At 40.0% G+C, this 14,394-nt stretch overlaps 1 protein-coding gene across 2 annotated transcripts in view; it reads right to left on the reverse strand.

Annotated features, from left to right (window-relative positions):
• ADAM23 (ADAM metallopeptidase domain 23) overlaps window positions 1-14,394 on the reverse strand; it is a gene marked incomplete at both ends in the record, with an annotated part of 169,260 nt that overhangs the window by 16,085 nt on the left and 138,781 nt on the right. For both annotated transcript variants that reach the window (XM_080797859.1, XM_080797860.1), the window contains 6 exons: window positions 2,929-3,040; window positions 5,046-5,214; window positions 6,537-6,656; window positions 9,508-9,613; window positions 11,314-11,377; window positions 12,493-12,543. In XM_080797859.1, coding sequence (XP_080653985.1) covers window positions 2,929-3,040; window positions 5,046-5,214; window positions 6,537-6,656; window positions 9,508-9,613; window positions 11,314-11,377; window positions 12,493-12,543 — 622 coding nt within the window. The remainder of the gene's footprint in view (window positions 1-2,928; window positions 3,041-5,045; window positions 5,215-6,536; window positions 6,657-9,507; window positions 9,614-11,313; window positions 11,378-12,492; window positions 12,544-14,394) is intronic.

Genomic DNA, 14,394 nt, shown 5'->3' on the forward strand with positions numbered 1-14,394 from the left:
TTTGGGTGTTGCCCATTATACATGGCAAGCAATTGAAAAGCACCCACTGTGATCAGTAAGGTAAGTGCCACCCAAACTAATTCCACCGTGAGAAAGAATATACGGCATTTAGAGGAAACCCAAGGCACCTCACAAGTTACTGAACCTACAGTCAAGAAAGTACAGATTGTTTCAATATCTGGAGTTCATGACCTCCTCCTCTTCAACAAGGCAATATGACATGATTACTGATAAACTGAAAATCAGCACTAATGTGCACCATTTTATTTCCTTCACATGTTCCCAATGGGAAAGGATGTAATGTTTACTGAGTGTCTACAGTATGCCAAGGATATGTGGTCGTTTGATTGTAGACAGTCAATAAATATTTGCTACCTAGATAAAATTAGAGATAAAGTCCAGAGTTTCTCTATTACCATTTTCTTTTAACCAGAGTATCAAAAATGAAATCATAAACTCACTACAAGGTGTTAAACTTTGACTTCTGTTGTTTCTCGCTTTACTAGTGTATTAATGGAGTTTTCTATAGAGACTAGAAAGATATTAATAACCATCATAGAGCTATTATTTAGTCACACTAAAACTGCTTGCCTTTTCCAGAAATCTAATAATTTACAATAAGGACTGCTCTTCCTTTGTAGTAATTAATGGCGTTTTTTCAATTTAATCAAGATTACCAGAGTCACGAGGATTTTAACAATTTTAGAACCAGTGGGCACCTTTACTTCCCCTAGTGACTCCACTGTCTTCATTAAAAATGAGAAAAGAAAACATTCAACAGAAAAGAAACATACCAGGGTGTGTATATGGATTACCTCTGAGTTGTGGAATTAAGCATGATTTTTATTTTCTTTTTAATCTTTTCTGTATTTTCAAACTTCTCTACAATAAGCATGTATTCCTTGAATGGTCTTAAGAGTTATTTTTAAAATATAGAAGAGCACCACAGGGACAAGGGAAATAAGACAGAAGCCAACTGTGAATCTCTTCTCCAGATCGCAGCTGTTGACGCCTCCAACTAAGCTTTCTAGGCATGGGTGGGCGAGGGAATGGGGAACAGACAGAAGTAGACACCTGATAAATCCCCCGCCCCACCTAATGAAAGAGGACAGAGGCTAAGCCAGTTGAGCTCTGATCATCTCTTCAGGCATCTTTATACATCGCTCGAAGAGACAGCATCTAGAGCTTTAGGAGAATGAAGAGAAACTAACATGCCATGGAGAGAAATTCTGGAAAGCGTGAACATCTGCTTCCCTTGTAAGAGCCTTAAATCTGCTCTAAATCTAACTTCTGAAGGTGGATCCAAGAATTTTTTGTTCCAGTTCTAAAGTAACTAAAGACTGAATTTAAAAGTGGAACTGGTTCCTTTTTACAAATAGAAGAAGGAGAACCGAAATAGACTGTGAGGGCGTGACTATGATTCTCACAGAATTTTAATTTCATGGTCATATTCTGCAAATGCACGGAGAGTGTTAAACACACCCACTATTACTGAACATTACACACGCACCCGGACCAGCTACTTCTCTTCAGGAATCGAGGACCATGGAGCTTCATACATTTTTGAAGTCGTATTTTCCCATATGAACAATGCTGAAGTTCAGAGAGTTTAAATGAGTTTCATGCAAAACTAAGCAGATCAAATGATACTATTTCTATATGTGTTTTTCCTACCTACAGGGAAAACATCATGATAATTATTTATAAAATGCCATTAGTGGTACCATGAAAAAGAAGACATCATACATCATGATGTATGATGTCACTGGGACCCACCCTTTGTACTAGTAACTGCGGTTTCTCAGATACAATGCTGTAGATGCTGTAGTAAGCCTAGTGCCTTTTTTAGATCTTTGAAAATCATATGAGGGATCGTGAATAGGGGGAAAAATGAGAAAGCGATTACCATGTTCATGATGACAAAGACTACACTATAACACAACGTAATGGAAGACAATGAGCCTGACACTGGGCCCTTGGGTCCTGGTCCCAGACCTGTGTCTGGTTACCTGGGTAATTATAGGATGTCACCTGACTTCAAGGCCTGGGTTTTCTCATCCGCAAAACAAGGGTGGTTCTTATGGCCATTGAGACGCCTTCCAATTCTAAAATTTTAAGGGGCGCCTGGGTGGCTCAGTTATCTGAGCATCTGACTCTTGACTCCGACTCAGGTCATGATCTCAAGGTCATGGGATTGAGTCCTGAGTAGAGCTTCATGCTCAGCACAGAGTCTGCTTGAGAGTCTCTCTCTCTCTCTCCCTCTGCCCCTCCCCCTGCTCACTCTCCCTAAATAAATAATAAGAAATAAATAAATTCTTTTTTAAAAATAAAAATTAAAAAAAATAAAATTCTAATTTCTTCCCATCTGATGGCTGATTAAAACCAAGTCCAGATCTTTCACGTTCTCTTTGAAGAATGAAAGTTCTGTGAAGATTTTCAACTTCTTTCTAATCAAAGCTGTGTTTAAACAGAGCACAGAAGACTGCCATCTACCTCTGGAGGGACTAAAATATTGAGGAATGAGTAGTCTTGTGTCAGCCAAAAAGACTCTAGCTATTAGAAAACTGGCATAGCATAGATAAACTGTAAAATGATTACCATATGTGATTACGGAAAAAGAAGATTTAAAAGAAAGAAAGGAAACGGGAAGGAAGGAAACGGGTATACTTACTTCTTCCTCATCTCAGTTCTAAACTAAGAGGAAATTTAAACATTTTTGCATTTTGTATTGGTATTTGTATTGAAAGCAACACATCATTCTAGAATCCTTAATTCTGCAGTAACATGAATTACATATTTGAATGGCAAAAAAACCCCAAGATATTCTGCTGTGTCTCCTTTCAAATCTATTAAGTTGTTATACTGGCACCATTGGAAGAGGACCAACAAATTCAGTACGCAGTGAATTGAAACCGAAATCACACAAACCCTTGGGTCCTTCATCCTTGGGGGGGTGAAGGTTCCTGACCGGGTCCCGGATGCTGCAGTCTGTCCCTGCCCAGGTGAAATCACAGATGCAGGTGGCCTCGTTACTGCACACCTGTGAAGAACAAGGAACACAGAGGGCACATTTGTGCTGTGCTCTTCTGAATGAAGGCAATAAAAGTAAAAGAGACATGGGGCAGGGCAGAAACTTTTAAAAACCATTTGGAATTTTTTAAGTCCCCCATGGTTGAGAAGGAGAGACTATGGATACATTAAATTGTTGGTGTTTTCTTGTTAATTAGAGAGAGAGAGCGATCCATTAAAAAGAAGAAACTTTTAACTAAATGTTAATGGTTTATGTTGAAAACTTATTTAAGGGCACAAATGTCTGAGGATGTAGTTTTTTTTTCAGAAGTAGTTGTTTCTAAAGAATGTACTTTAGAAACATAAGCTTAATTCAAGAAATTAAGAGATCCTGGGCTCCAGTGGCAAGGCCAGTGATTAAAGACCCGAAGACATAAATCACCAATGCCCTGTTTTACCTCACTGCACCCAATATCACATTTGTTTGGTGGCATTGTCCCGGCCAAATGAGCACCCCACCCACCGCCCTTCTCTCAGTCAGCCAGGCTGAAGACCCCCTAGCATGATCTGTGTCTCCTTTTGCCTGTCCTGGAGACCAAGCAGCACGCTGGAACAGGCCTGTAATTTAGATGAAATAAATCACCCTCTGCAAACCAGAGACGGAGGTGCTTAAACTCTTCTCTGCCTGTGAGATACATTCAGAGACCAATCATTAGAGGTGGTAAATTGAACACAAGCTTATTGCTGTAAGAAGCTTTTTAATCTGAAATGTTATAATATCACGATTATGATTAACGAGGCTGAATTTGAACTTTTATTTAACAGGATGAAAAAATGGGAGGGGTGGTAGAGAATGAAGGGCCTTTCTAGGCATTAAGTGTTATGATGTGTTCAGAACGGTAACTGGAAGGTCTCTCTGGGGCTTTTATTTTGACAGAGTGATTACTGCACATTGACGATGGTGAGCACTTTATGTAAGGCGTCTGATTTAATCCTCACTCTAGCAGCCTAGTGGCTGAGAGAGGGTAAGTGACTTACCTAAAGTCAACAGGAGAACAAGAAGCAGAACAAGAAGCCTCAAACCCATGGCTCCATCTAGCCTCCAAATCCATGCTCTAAATTACTAAGCTGCACTGCCCTCCCTCCCTCCCACAAGCCTAGGATTCAACCAAACGTGAAACTCTAAATAGTCACTGGGCATGTCCTCCTTAGGCCTCTCTACCTCTTTATCCTCTACATTGTCTGCCAGCTGTATTCTGAATTATGTTTACCTTCATTCCAGCATCTTCCTTTTACATTATCACTCTCAAAATTTCTTCATGTCTCTTTTTTTTTCCATTTCTAAAGTCTGTATTAATTTTTTGGAAATATCTTTCTTTGATTAAGCCAATTTAAATAATTATTAAAATTCGTTTCTAGATATTAAGCCTAGGTTTGCCAGGAAGTGTCTGCCCAACCGCTTCATAGAATTACAAATATAACTCATTCAACTAGAAACATAGTTCACGGAATTAGAAATACATGCAGGTGTGAGTAGAGACAGCCTCTTCTCTTCAGCTGGTAATGGTCTGAGCATAACTGTTCGACTTGAAACATGTGAATTCTATCAGTGATCCAAGCTCTAGTCTATGCGATCTGGCACACACAATGCTCAGGCTACAGGCTGAGTAGCTAAAAGGGAATTACTGGGAGGACTGAAGTTATTTTGAATGGTACAAATTAATGCACATGGGGTCTACGGCTCTTTTAGGAACCATATCAATTTTCTTCCAACTCTTTAGGTGTCAAGCTATAGACAATGTGGTGAATTACAAATAGCCAGTGATAAAAGAAACAAGATAAACAAGATAAAATCATAAAAACATATATGGGTATTATCCTTAGCAGATAAGGATATGAAAGAAATCATCATAGTCAGAGCATAGAGACTGGCAACACTCACAAAGGGAGAATGGCTAGAATGGAAGTCTAACCACTGTGAACTTTGAGGATGCCAGACAATAAAGGTTTGAACCGGAACACAGATGCTTACTTACCCCATGGCCTGAACAAACTTTACCCTTGGAATCGAGTGGGCAGCTACTCATATTTAGGGCCTGAATCTGTAGGCACTTCCGATCTAAACACATCATGGATGGACCACATGGCGTTCCATCTTCTACATAGCCCACATCTGTATCATCATCTAAAATCACATGAGCACCACTAAAAGGAGAGAGAGTCATACAACCATTAGCACCATAGTTAGAAAGAGAAAGTCAACATGAATGAGGGCTTGCTCTTCAGGAAACTAAAGAGGCTGCCAGCCGACATGAATGGCTCCTAGTATTTCTCCACTTTTCCTTTTCTTTCCCCTGTCCCCACTTCACCTTAATAAAAGAGTACACTGACATGAAATACCTCTCATTATCATTATTACACTACATGCCATCAGGAAAAAAATGTCATTTATTCCAGGAAGGATCTTATTGTCTAAGACTGGTTATAATGGTGTTCAGAACAATTTAAAAGAAAAAAACAAGGGCGCCTGAGTGGCTCGGTTGTGATCGACTCTTGGTTTCGGCTCAGGGCATCAGCGGGCTCCATGCCCAGTGGGGAGTCTGCTTGAAGATTCTCTCCTTGTGCCCCTCCCCCGCCCACGAGCTCCTGCACACACGTGTGCACTTTCAAATAAATAAATAAACGTTAAAAAAAAGAAAAGAAAAAAAAAGCAATCATTTCACCAAGAGAATTTTATTCGTTTTGTTTACCTAATCAATTTCCTAAATTTTGTTCAGAAAAATTTTTGCATGTTTCCAAATTTTACAATCACTCACATAAGGTGAAGGTTTGCTCCTCTAAGGATACTACAGATAAAAGTTTGCAGATGCTAAAGGCATTTCTGTAGGGGAATCCCAATAGTGTTTTGGGCAACAACAATACCATCTGAATGAAAGCACAGCATCTTAGAATTATGACTACTTTGAAGGGAACTATACTTACTTGGAATATAATATGACTTCCTGGTTTAAAAAAGAAGCTTCATACACCCTGTGCCTTGTTCTCACAGATATTTGGATATCAAATGTTTGCCTACAGTATAAATAGTATTTTAATAAATACGTTCTGTATGTGATTGGCTACTTATTAAGCCATCTTCTAAACCAGAAATATGTTATATGAAGTATAGCTTTAACTGCCTTTTTTGGTCATAAAAAATAAAATACACATAGTGTTCAAATAGTGACCTATTCCAACGCTCAAAGCTTTAATCATGGGTCAAATGGGTACTGTAAGTCTACTTGATGATCATAATTACTGAGTGTCCCACTCAGTAATTGATTTTTAATCAGTGGTCTGATTTTTGGGCAAATGTAATTTGCAAATCAATATACAACTTTGTTTTTTTTTTAAATAACTCTAAACATGAAAGGTGATCATAAAATCAAAGTCAACATTCCTCTTGTGTGAAATAGAAAATTCCACCTGATTTTTCTGAGTTTGTAATTCTTGTGATTCATTAGGTTTTCAAACGTTTAATATATTACCTGCAGTCAATCACTCGGCCTTGATGGTAGAAGGAAGTTGGGATGATCTCACCCTGAAGCTGACCAATACGCGGAGCTCGAGTAAGATTGGTACAGAGTAAAAACCCACAGAACACATCACTGAGCATGTTAAATAAAAACAGAAACAGAACAGGACAGGAAGAATCAAGCTCAAAATAATCAAAACTATTCAATCTACATATATTCAAAAATTGAAAATATTTTCTCTCCTTCTAAATAAAAATGTGTGTTCAGATTTTGTTGATTGGCGATGACCCCCATCCTTCCTTGCTAACAGGATCACAGTTTTGTCTGGGTAGCAACATACACAGCCTCAAAGGACAGATCATGACTGGCTGAAGCTAGTCATGGCACCCCTGACTCCTACACCCACTGTCCTTGCCGTCCCACTCTCCCGGCCCTAATAGAGCTAAAAGTGGCCCCCGGATGTTGAGATGTGAGGAAAAGCCAGCTAGGAAGTTGCTGGGGAGAATTTTGCTTCTGGACAAGAGGTGAGAGCATGACAGGGAGAAAGACCTTTTGTTCCGACTCCCACGCTGCCTGCCTTTGGATGTGCGGCCTTGGCATCCACCTTGCTATAGTGAGCTCACAGCACAAGAATACACACTCAACGTGCTAAGCATTCCAGAGCAGAGGGGAGAAATCACCTGGATCTTTAGTGACATCGTTAAATGACTCAGCCCACCTGAGAGCAGCTAAGTAAACAATGAACTCCCCCTTAAAAAAGGGCAAGAAATTGAAATGACACATTAAAAAAAAAAAGAGAGAGAGAGAGAGATCCATATCCAATAAATGCATGAAAATGTACTAAATTCCATTGGTAATCAGAGAAATGCAATAAAACCACAATAATGTAGCAGTTTATACCCACCAGGATGGAGGAAACTAGAAAGTTTGAGGATACCGAGTGCTGGTTCAGTATGTGACTCCACAACATTCTCATGTACATATTATTGATGGTCAGGTTTGCTATCAAGCCCATTTTAGAAAACTGTGACATCATACGGTGACACGGAAAATACACATTCCCTTTGACCTAGCAAATTTTATTCTAGATGTAGGCATTAGAAAAATGTCTACAAATGTGCACTAAGTTACGCGTACAAAAATACCCGTGGCTGCGTGGTTCCTAACAGCTAACACATGGACACAACCTAAGTGCCCGTTTTTGCAGAGTGGGGACTACATCATGGTATGTGAGCATAAATACAAATGATAATAAAACCAATGAACAATAAACATGAATAGTGACACACAGCATGCAAGACGCTTAAAATGCTGAACTTAAGAGGCAAAATACAAAATAATACATGAAGTATGATTCCCAAACGTTATACCAAATTTTTAGGCAAAATACATCGTTTAGGGAGGAACACCGAGGCAGCCAAACTCTAAAAGACAAGAAAATAATTGTCATAAAAGTCAGGATGAGTAGTACCTCCAGGAGCAAGATAAGGGCACCTTGTGGGGAAGGATACATTTTCTGCAATGCTGTGAGTTCTATTTCTTGATCCAGGTAGGGATGACATGGGAGCTCATGTAATAATTATTTGGCAAACTGTACATTTGTGTAATATTCATTTTTCTCCTTCTACGTTCTATTTCCCAACTTTTGAACATTTCAGAAAACAGGCATTAATTTTCTTCAACTCAGTGGTGGTTGGATATTCTGTTAATAGCTAGTCAAAAGCTATCTTTAACAATGCCTCCAGTGCCTCCCAAACTTTTTGAAGGGACAAAGATATAGAGAAATGATCAGGTTTGTTTAGGACATTAAGCTAATGAAAGAAGCTAATGAAATCCAGGTGTTCAACCACATGGATTTTTATGACTTTAGGCCCCACTTCCTCTTAGTCTCTGGCACATCAGAAAGAGGAGCGATATTTTGGAACATCTGTGCCTCACTCATGAGACATGAGGTGGGAAGTTCTGTCCTATTATTTTTGTTTAATTTTAAAGAAACTATGGTCAAAGATTTATTGCCTCGTCAGACCTCATCCACCATCAAGGACTGCCTGGAATAGCAAAGTCTCATGAAGCACAACAGACAGATCATTAACTAGAAAAATAAACCTTCCTTAAATCCTTCCTCGGCCTCAGAATTAGAAGAATCCTCACTATTAGGGAAGGATAATGAAGGAAATTTGGCCCATAACTTGATGGTCCCATAGCTCTATGTCATTGAGGTAACTTTAATAAACTACTAAATCACAATTTTAATGTTCCTCAACTAATCCGGGGAAAATATTACCACTGTACTCTGAAAATATCTCATTTTCTCATTTCCTGAATATCTCATTTCCTGAAAAAAAAAAGATTCCTCTGGAATGCACTAACTAGATGATTTTTAGAAGGGGAAAAAACATGATATGGACATTAGATGTTTAATGAAATCAAATGGTGTTGCACTCATGAAACGATCAAAAATATATATTACTTTGGATTGTCCCCCAAATAGATACATAGTCTACATATTTTGCTTGTAGAGCTCTGTGCATACTAGGACATTCATAGGCCATATGTTCCAGCAAAAGTAGAAAATTAAGACCTGACAGCATTGCATAATACCTGAGCAAAGTGTCTTTTCAAAACAAGCATCAAGTAAAATATGACATATGAGAAATGTTCTGAAGTTTACAGAAATGTTGTTGAGTCTATGCTATGGTTAACAGCTTGGACCACAGCCATTTGCTTCTAGATATACTAATGTATTTTTTGAAATATATACCTGGGAACAAATCCCACTTCAGGCTCCTTGCTCATTGGAGAGTCAGCTTCTCCCTCTGACCCTCCCCCTACTCGTGCTTTCTCTCTCTCTCTCTCTCTCTCTCTCTGTCAAGTGAATAAATAAAATCTTTTTAAAAAATCAGTAGCATTGATTTTATGCTCAAGTCACATTTGAATCAGGGCTTCCAAATCACTCATCATGCCCCCAAAGCTGACCACTCACTGTTTGCTGCACTGGATCCAGCGGTCTCCGTCCCTCCCACAGTTCCCCTTCTCCGTGCCTTCTGTGTTCAGCTTCTCATAACAGAACTTGTCAGACCCGGAAGCCTCTTGGAGAAGAACACACGAAGACCGTGTGTTTTAGTGGCCTTTGTTATGCACAACCAGCAGCGTGCATGTAAATGTTTAACAACCGATTCTCCAGAAAAAGAAAAAAAATCCGGACATATAGCATTTGCCAATTTCCATGGTGTAAATACCATCATGTCAATTTCCATGGTATAACATATGGCTAATTTTAAGCTATCAATGGGATGGTGACAGGTTTCTGAAATTCCTCAGAATTTAACACTTGGCTCCTGCAAGCTACTCCAAGACAGCTCCAACACGCTGCAGTTTTTAACTTGAGAAACAAACTGATTCCCAATTCTGGTTGGTGGGTTTGAGGGAGGGAAGGAGGAATGGTCATCAGCAGGAATTAGGGAGGTGGCAGGTAGAAAACGAAGAAAGATTCTTAGGACTGTTTTATATAAGTATTAAAAGATATTATAAAGTCTTAGGCAATTAAGATTTTATGTCAACACTTGGGTTTTGGTATTTAAACATTTTAAAAGACAAATACGCCTCTACTATCTTTCCTCTGTCAAAACTGAAGCACTGAAAGTAAATCTTTCAGTTAAATGATATTTGCCAAACATGGAAATCACTCCTGCAGGGGTTCTATTCTCCTTTTGTGTGCTTTATTTTCTTTTGAGGGTGACCTAGTCTCAGCCAATAAGACAGACCCATTCCTCTCTGTCGTCTGGTCCCCATGAACCGAAGTTCACAGGACAGGCACTATAAATGTCAGGAAGAGAGTAAGTGCACTGGGATGCCTGGGTGGTTCAGTCAGTTAAGCATCTGCCTTAAGCTCAGGTCATGATCCTGGGGTCCTGGGATCAAGCCCCATGTAGTCAAGGCTCCCTGCTCAGTGGGGAGCCTGCTTCTCCCTCTCTTTCCCCTCACCCTACCCCCGTTCATGTTCTTTCTCTCTCAAATAAATTTTTTTTTGTAAATCTTTAAGAAAATAGAGCGAGAGAGAGAATGTGCATTAACACTCAGGGAACGTACTGAGAGCAAGGACCATGTATGGAAATCTCTGGGTCTGTACCTCAGGAAGGACCTGCATTTCTTCCCTTCAAAGTGAGACGATACAACTACAGAATTTAAAAAATAAGTCTGGTACTTCCCCGGGGTAAAGGAACAGAAGGCTAATCTCAGGGGTAATGGTTAAATCCAAGGTACAGAGTGAATCACACAAGTGGTTGGATAATGAATGTGACCGCCACACTGAACCCAATCTTTGCATGTGCATGTGACATCCCGTCCCTGACAGCCCCGTCACTGTGTGACACGGCTTTTTTTGGATGACCAGTCCCCAGCTTCAACAGATATTTTCTGTGGTTCTATGACTGAGATTCACAGTTCTCTTTATTCTCACCCTTTCCTAGATTTTTAAAAAAATCATCACTTCAGGGGCACCTGGGTGGCACAGTCAGTTAAGCATCCAATCATTGGTTTCAGCTCAGGTCATGGTTTGGGGTTGTGGAATAGAGCCCTGTGTCGGGATCCGCACTTAGCATGGAATCTGCTTGAGACTCTCTTTCCCTCTCTCTCTGCCCCCACCTTCTCTCTCTCTAAAATAAACAGATCTTAAAAAAATAAAATAAAAACACCTCTCCAAGCTGTCTATGTCTTCAGCAAGAATGGCAGAGCAGGATAACATCAGAGAGACCCGTGTGTAATCACCAAGCAGGAAAACGCAACTTACTTGTCCCCCAGACATGCTGACACTGGTTGTCCCGGGTCTTGCATTCCCCATTGTAACAGCGGCCCTGGGGACAGGGACACACATTAGGAGGCCCACACAGCCAGTTTCCTTGCCCCCAGATTTGGACTGCAAGGTCTCCTTTTGTTGTTTTTAGATAAGTTGATTTGTTTTTCACTCCATACCCCAATATTTTCACAGTGAAAATAAAAATCACAAACATCTTAAGGGAAGCAGAGTAGACAGTTAAATTCTAAAACTCAAAACAGATCTCATAGCACAGCTCTTTAAGTCAAAATTAATCATCTGAGGGGCGCCTGGGTGGCTCAGTAGGTTAAAGCCTCTGCCTTCGGCTCAGGTCATAGTCTCAGGGTCCTGGGATCGAGCCCCACATCGGGCTCTCTGCTCAGCAGTGAGTCTGCTTCCCCCATTCTCTCTGCCTGCCTCTCTACCTACTTGTGATCTCTGTCTGTCAAATAAATAAATAAAATCTTTTAAAAAAATTAATCATCTGAAATTTTAAATTTTACAAAAAACAAATGTTGGTACACTTCCTTGGCCGATTCCAAAATGATTTTTAGCTTCTTTTGGGTATGAATGTTATATCAGAACATGGCTTCAGAAAAGACAAAACCCACAAGATCACATATGATAACACATTATAACAGTCATATTTTCCTACAATAGGCTGACATTACTGAAAGATGGTCACAACTCAATAAATTAGATTCTTAGTTCTTTAGTCATTATATTTTTCCCTTGCCTTCAGTCTGGACAATTTGTCACCAGAATTTAATATCATACTATATTTAGTATTTGATATGTCATGAAGCCACCTCGAATTGGAAGTCCATTGCAATAATGTATGGTTCTTTGAGATGTCATTTCCCTTCGAAGATATATTCATCAGAAAGAAAAAAAAAACCCTCACAAACTAGCCCTTTTAAAATTACATTGAAAACTTATAGCCTGGGGTGCCTGGGTGGCTCAGTTGGTTAAGCGACTGCCTTTGGCTCAGGTCATGATCTTGGGGTCCTGGGATCGAGTCCCACATCAGTCTCCCTGCTCATGGGGGAGCCTGCTTCTCCCTTTTCCCTGCTATGCTCTCTCCCTCTCTCTCAAATAAATAAATAAAATCTTAAAAATTTTAAGAAAAAAGAAAAAACTTATAGCTCAGCGTACCTGATTTTGGTTGCATGCATATCCATCTTGCTTATGAAGGTTTGGTGGGCACTGAAAAAATACAATGTTTTTTGTTAATGCTCAACATTTTGTTAATGTTAATGTTCAAGTACTTTCACATTATGTGTGTAATTTATAAAATGCAAAAAAAAAGCAAGCATGGTGAATATATAATTGGGAATGTTTAGAAAAACATAAGTAACCCCTTAAATAGATTATCCAAAGAATTTCTTCTATTATTGGTAAAAATAATAAATTCACCCATACAGTGAGTACTTTTTATTTCTCCGTCTTCCCTGAGGTGGACTAGAATAAGAACTTGCATTCACTTGGCTACAGAGTCAAAAGCAGAAGGAATTAAAATGGACAACGAAGGGCATGAATCAGCTTGTTATGTAGGAGTAGACACATTTGGGTTCTAACTCACAGGACCTTTCTCGGACCTGGGAAATGTCAAATCTGCATTTGACACCCCTGACACTCACTTCTAGGTCACATTACTGAAAAAGAAGAAACACTCTTTCAACTCAACGTGAGTGCTCATCTCTATTACATCTCTGACTTCTCTGATGTGCTACTACAACAATTGTGATGGGATGGTTATTTCTTTTTCCTGGTCCATTTATCAAGCCTTTGTTTAAAAGTACACTTCATTTTCCCAAACATTACCCTGGATGAATTAAAATTTTTACTCTCTATGCACTTAATTTGCCACATTTGAGAGAATTGGAGACGGTTCAAATCAAAGGCTCTGTAGTACAGTGTTCAAAGCAAATATGCAAAGAAAAAACAATATACAGGGAAAGCAAGTGAGGAAGAAACACAGTAATATGCACCAAGGTCTCTCCCAGAGTCTTTGCCTTCTCAGTAAAGGACAGTTCTGCTTTTCCTATTGGTCAGACCCCAAACCATGAAGCCATCCTCTGTGTCTCTCCTTCTCTCACATCCTTCTTGCAGCCGGTCAACAAATCCTATGAAGTCTACCTTCAAACCAGAATCACATCTGACTACTTTTCTCCGTCTTCCCTGCCAACCCCCAGTCCAATCCGCCATCATTCCTCACCTGAATCATGCATCAGCCTTCAACTGATTACCCTGCTTTTGCCCTCATCTGTTTCAGCGACTGGAGCATCCTTCTAAAAACATAAATCACATCACAGTGCTCCTCTCCTTGATGGCTTTCCAGTGTACTCAATGGATGTCAGAGTTCAACATGACAGGCCTATTTCCGTCCCAAATCCATCCTCTCTCTGACCTCATCCGTGCTCTGCCATGACTGAGCTGACTCTGCGAACGTGCCTACGCGTGCTTCCACCCTACGGCTTTGCCCTGCTCTTCCTTCAATCTTCCCCCAGGTTTCTGCATGGTCTGCTCTCAACAACTGGAACTCCTCCCACGTTGGTCTTCTCTGTTCTCCATTTCCTGGTGTTTTTCTTCTCCATAGGACTTATCACCTCTTACTCATATCTGTTACTTATTTGTTTGTCTATGGTCCCCTTCCCAATGTGAGTTCCACACACGCAGGGATGGTATGCGTTGTTCCCTGCTGCCCCCATCGCGTCTAGAACAAAACTGGGCTCAATGGCTATGGAGTAGGTGCTCATTTACTGTTGGCTAACTGGATAAATAAATGAATGACCCACACAGATACAATTAAGGTCCTCTGTTCTGGAGCGCCTGGGTGGCTTAGTTGGTTAATTGCCTGCCTTTGGCTCAGGTCATGATCTCGAGGTCCTGAGATCGAGCCCTGCATCAGGCTCCCTGCACAGCGGGGAGTCTACTTCTCCCTTTCCCTTTGGCCCTCCCCGCAACTTGTGCTCTCTTAAATAAATAAATAAAATCTTCTTTAAAAAAGTTACTCTGTTCTGCACATATCAAACTGTTTATCAGGTTCACTACAGA

The sequence above is a fragment of the Martes martes genome, assembly GCF_963455335.1.
Source record: "Martes martes genome assembly, chromosome: 3".
NCBI lineage: Eukaryota > Metazoa > Chordata > Mammalia > Carnivora > Mustelidae > Martes > Martes martes.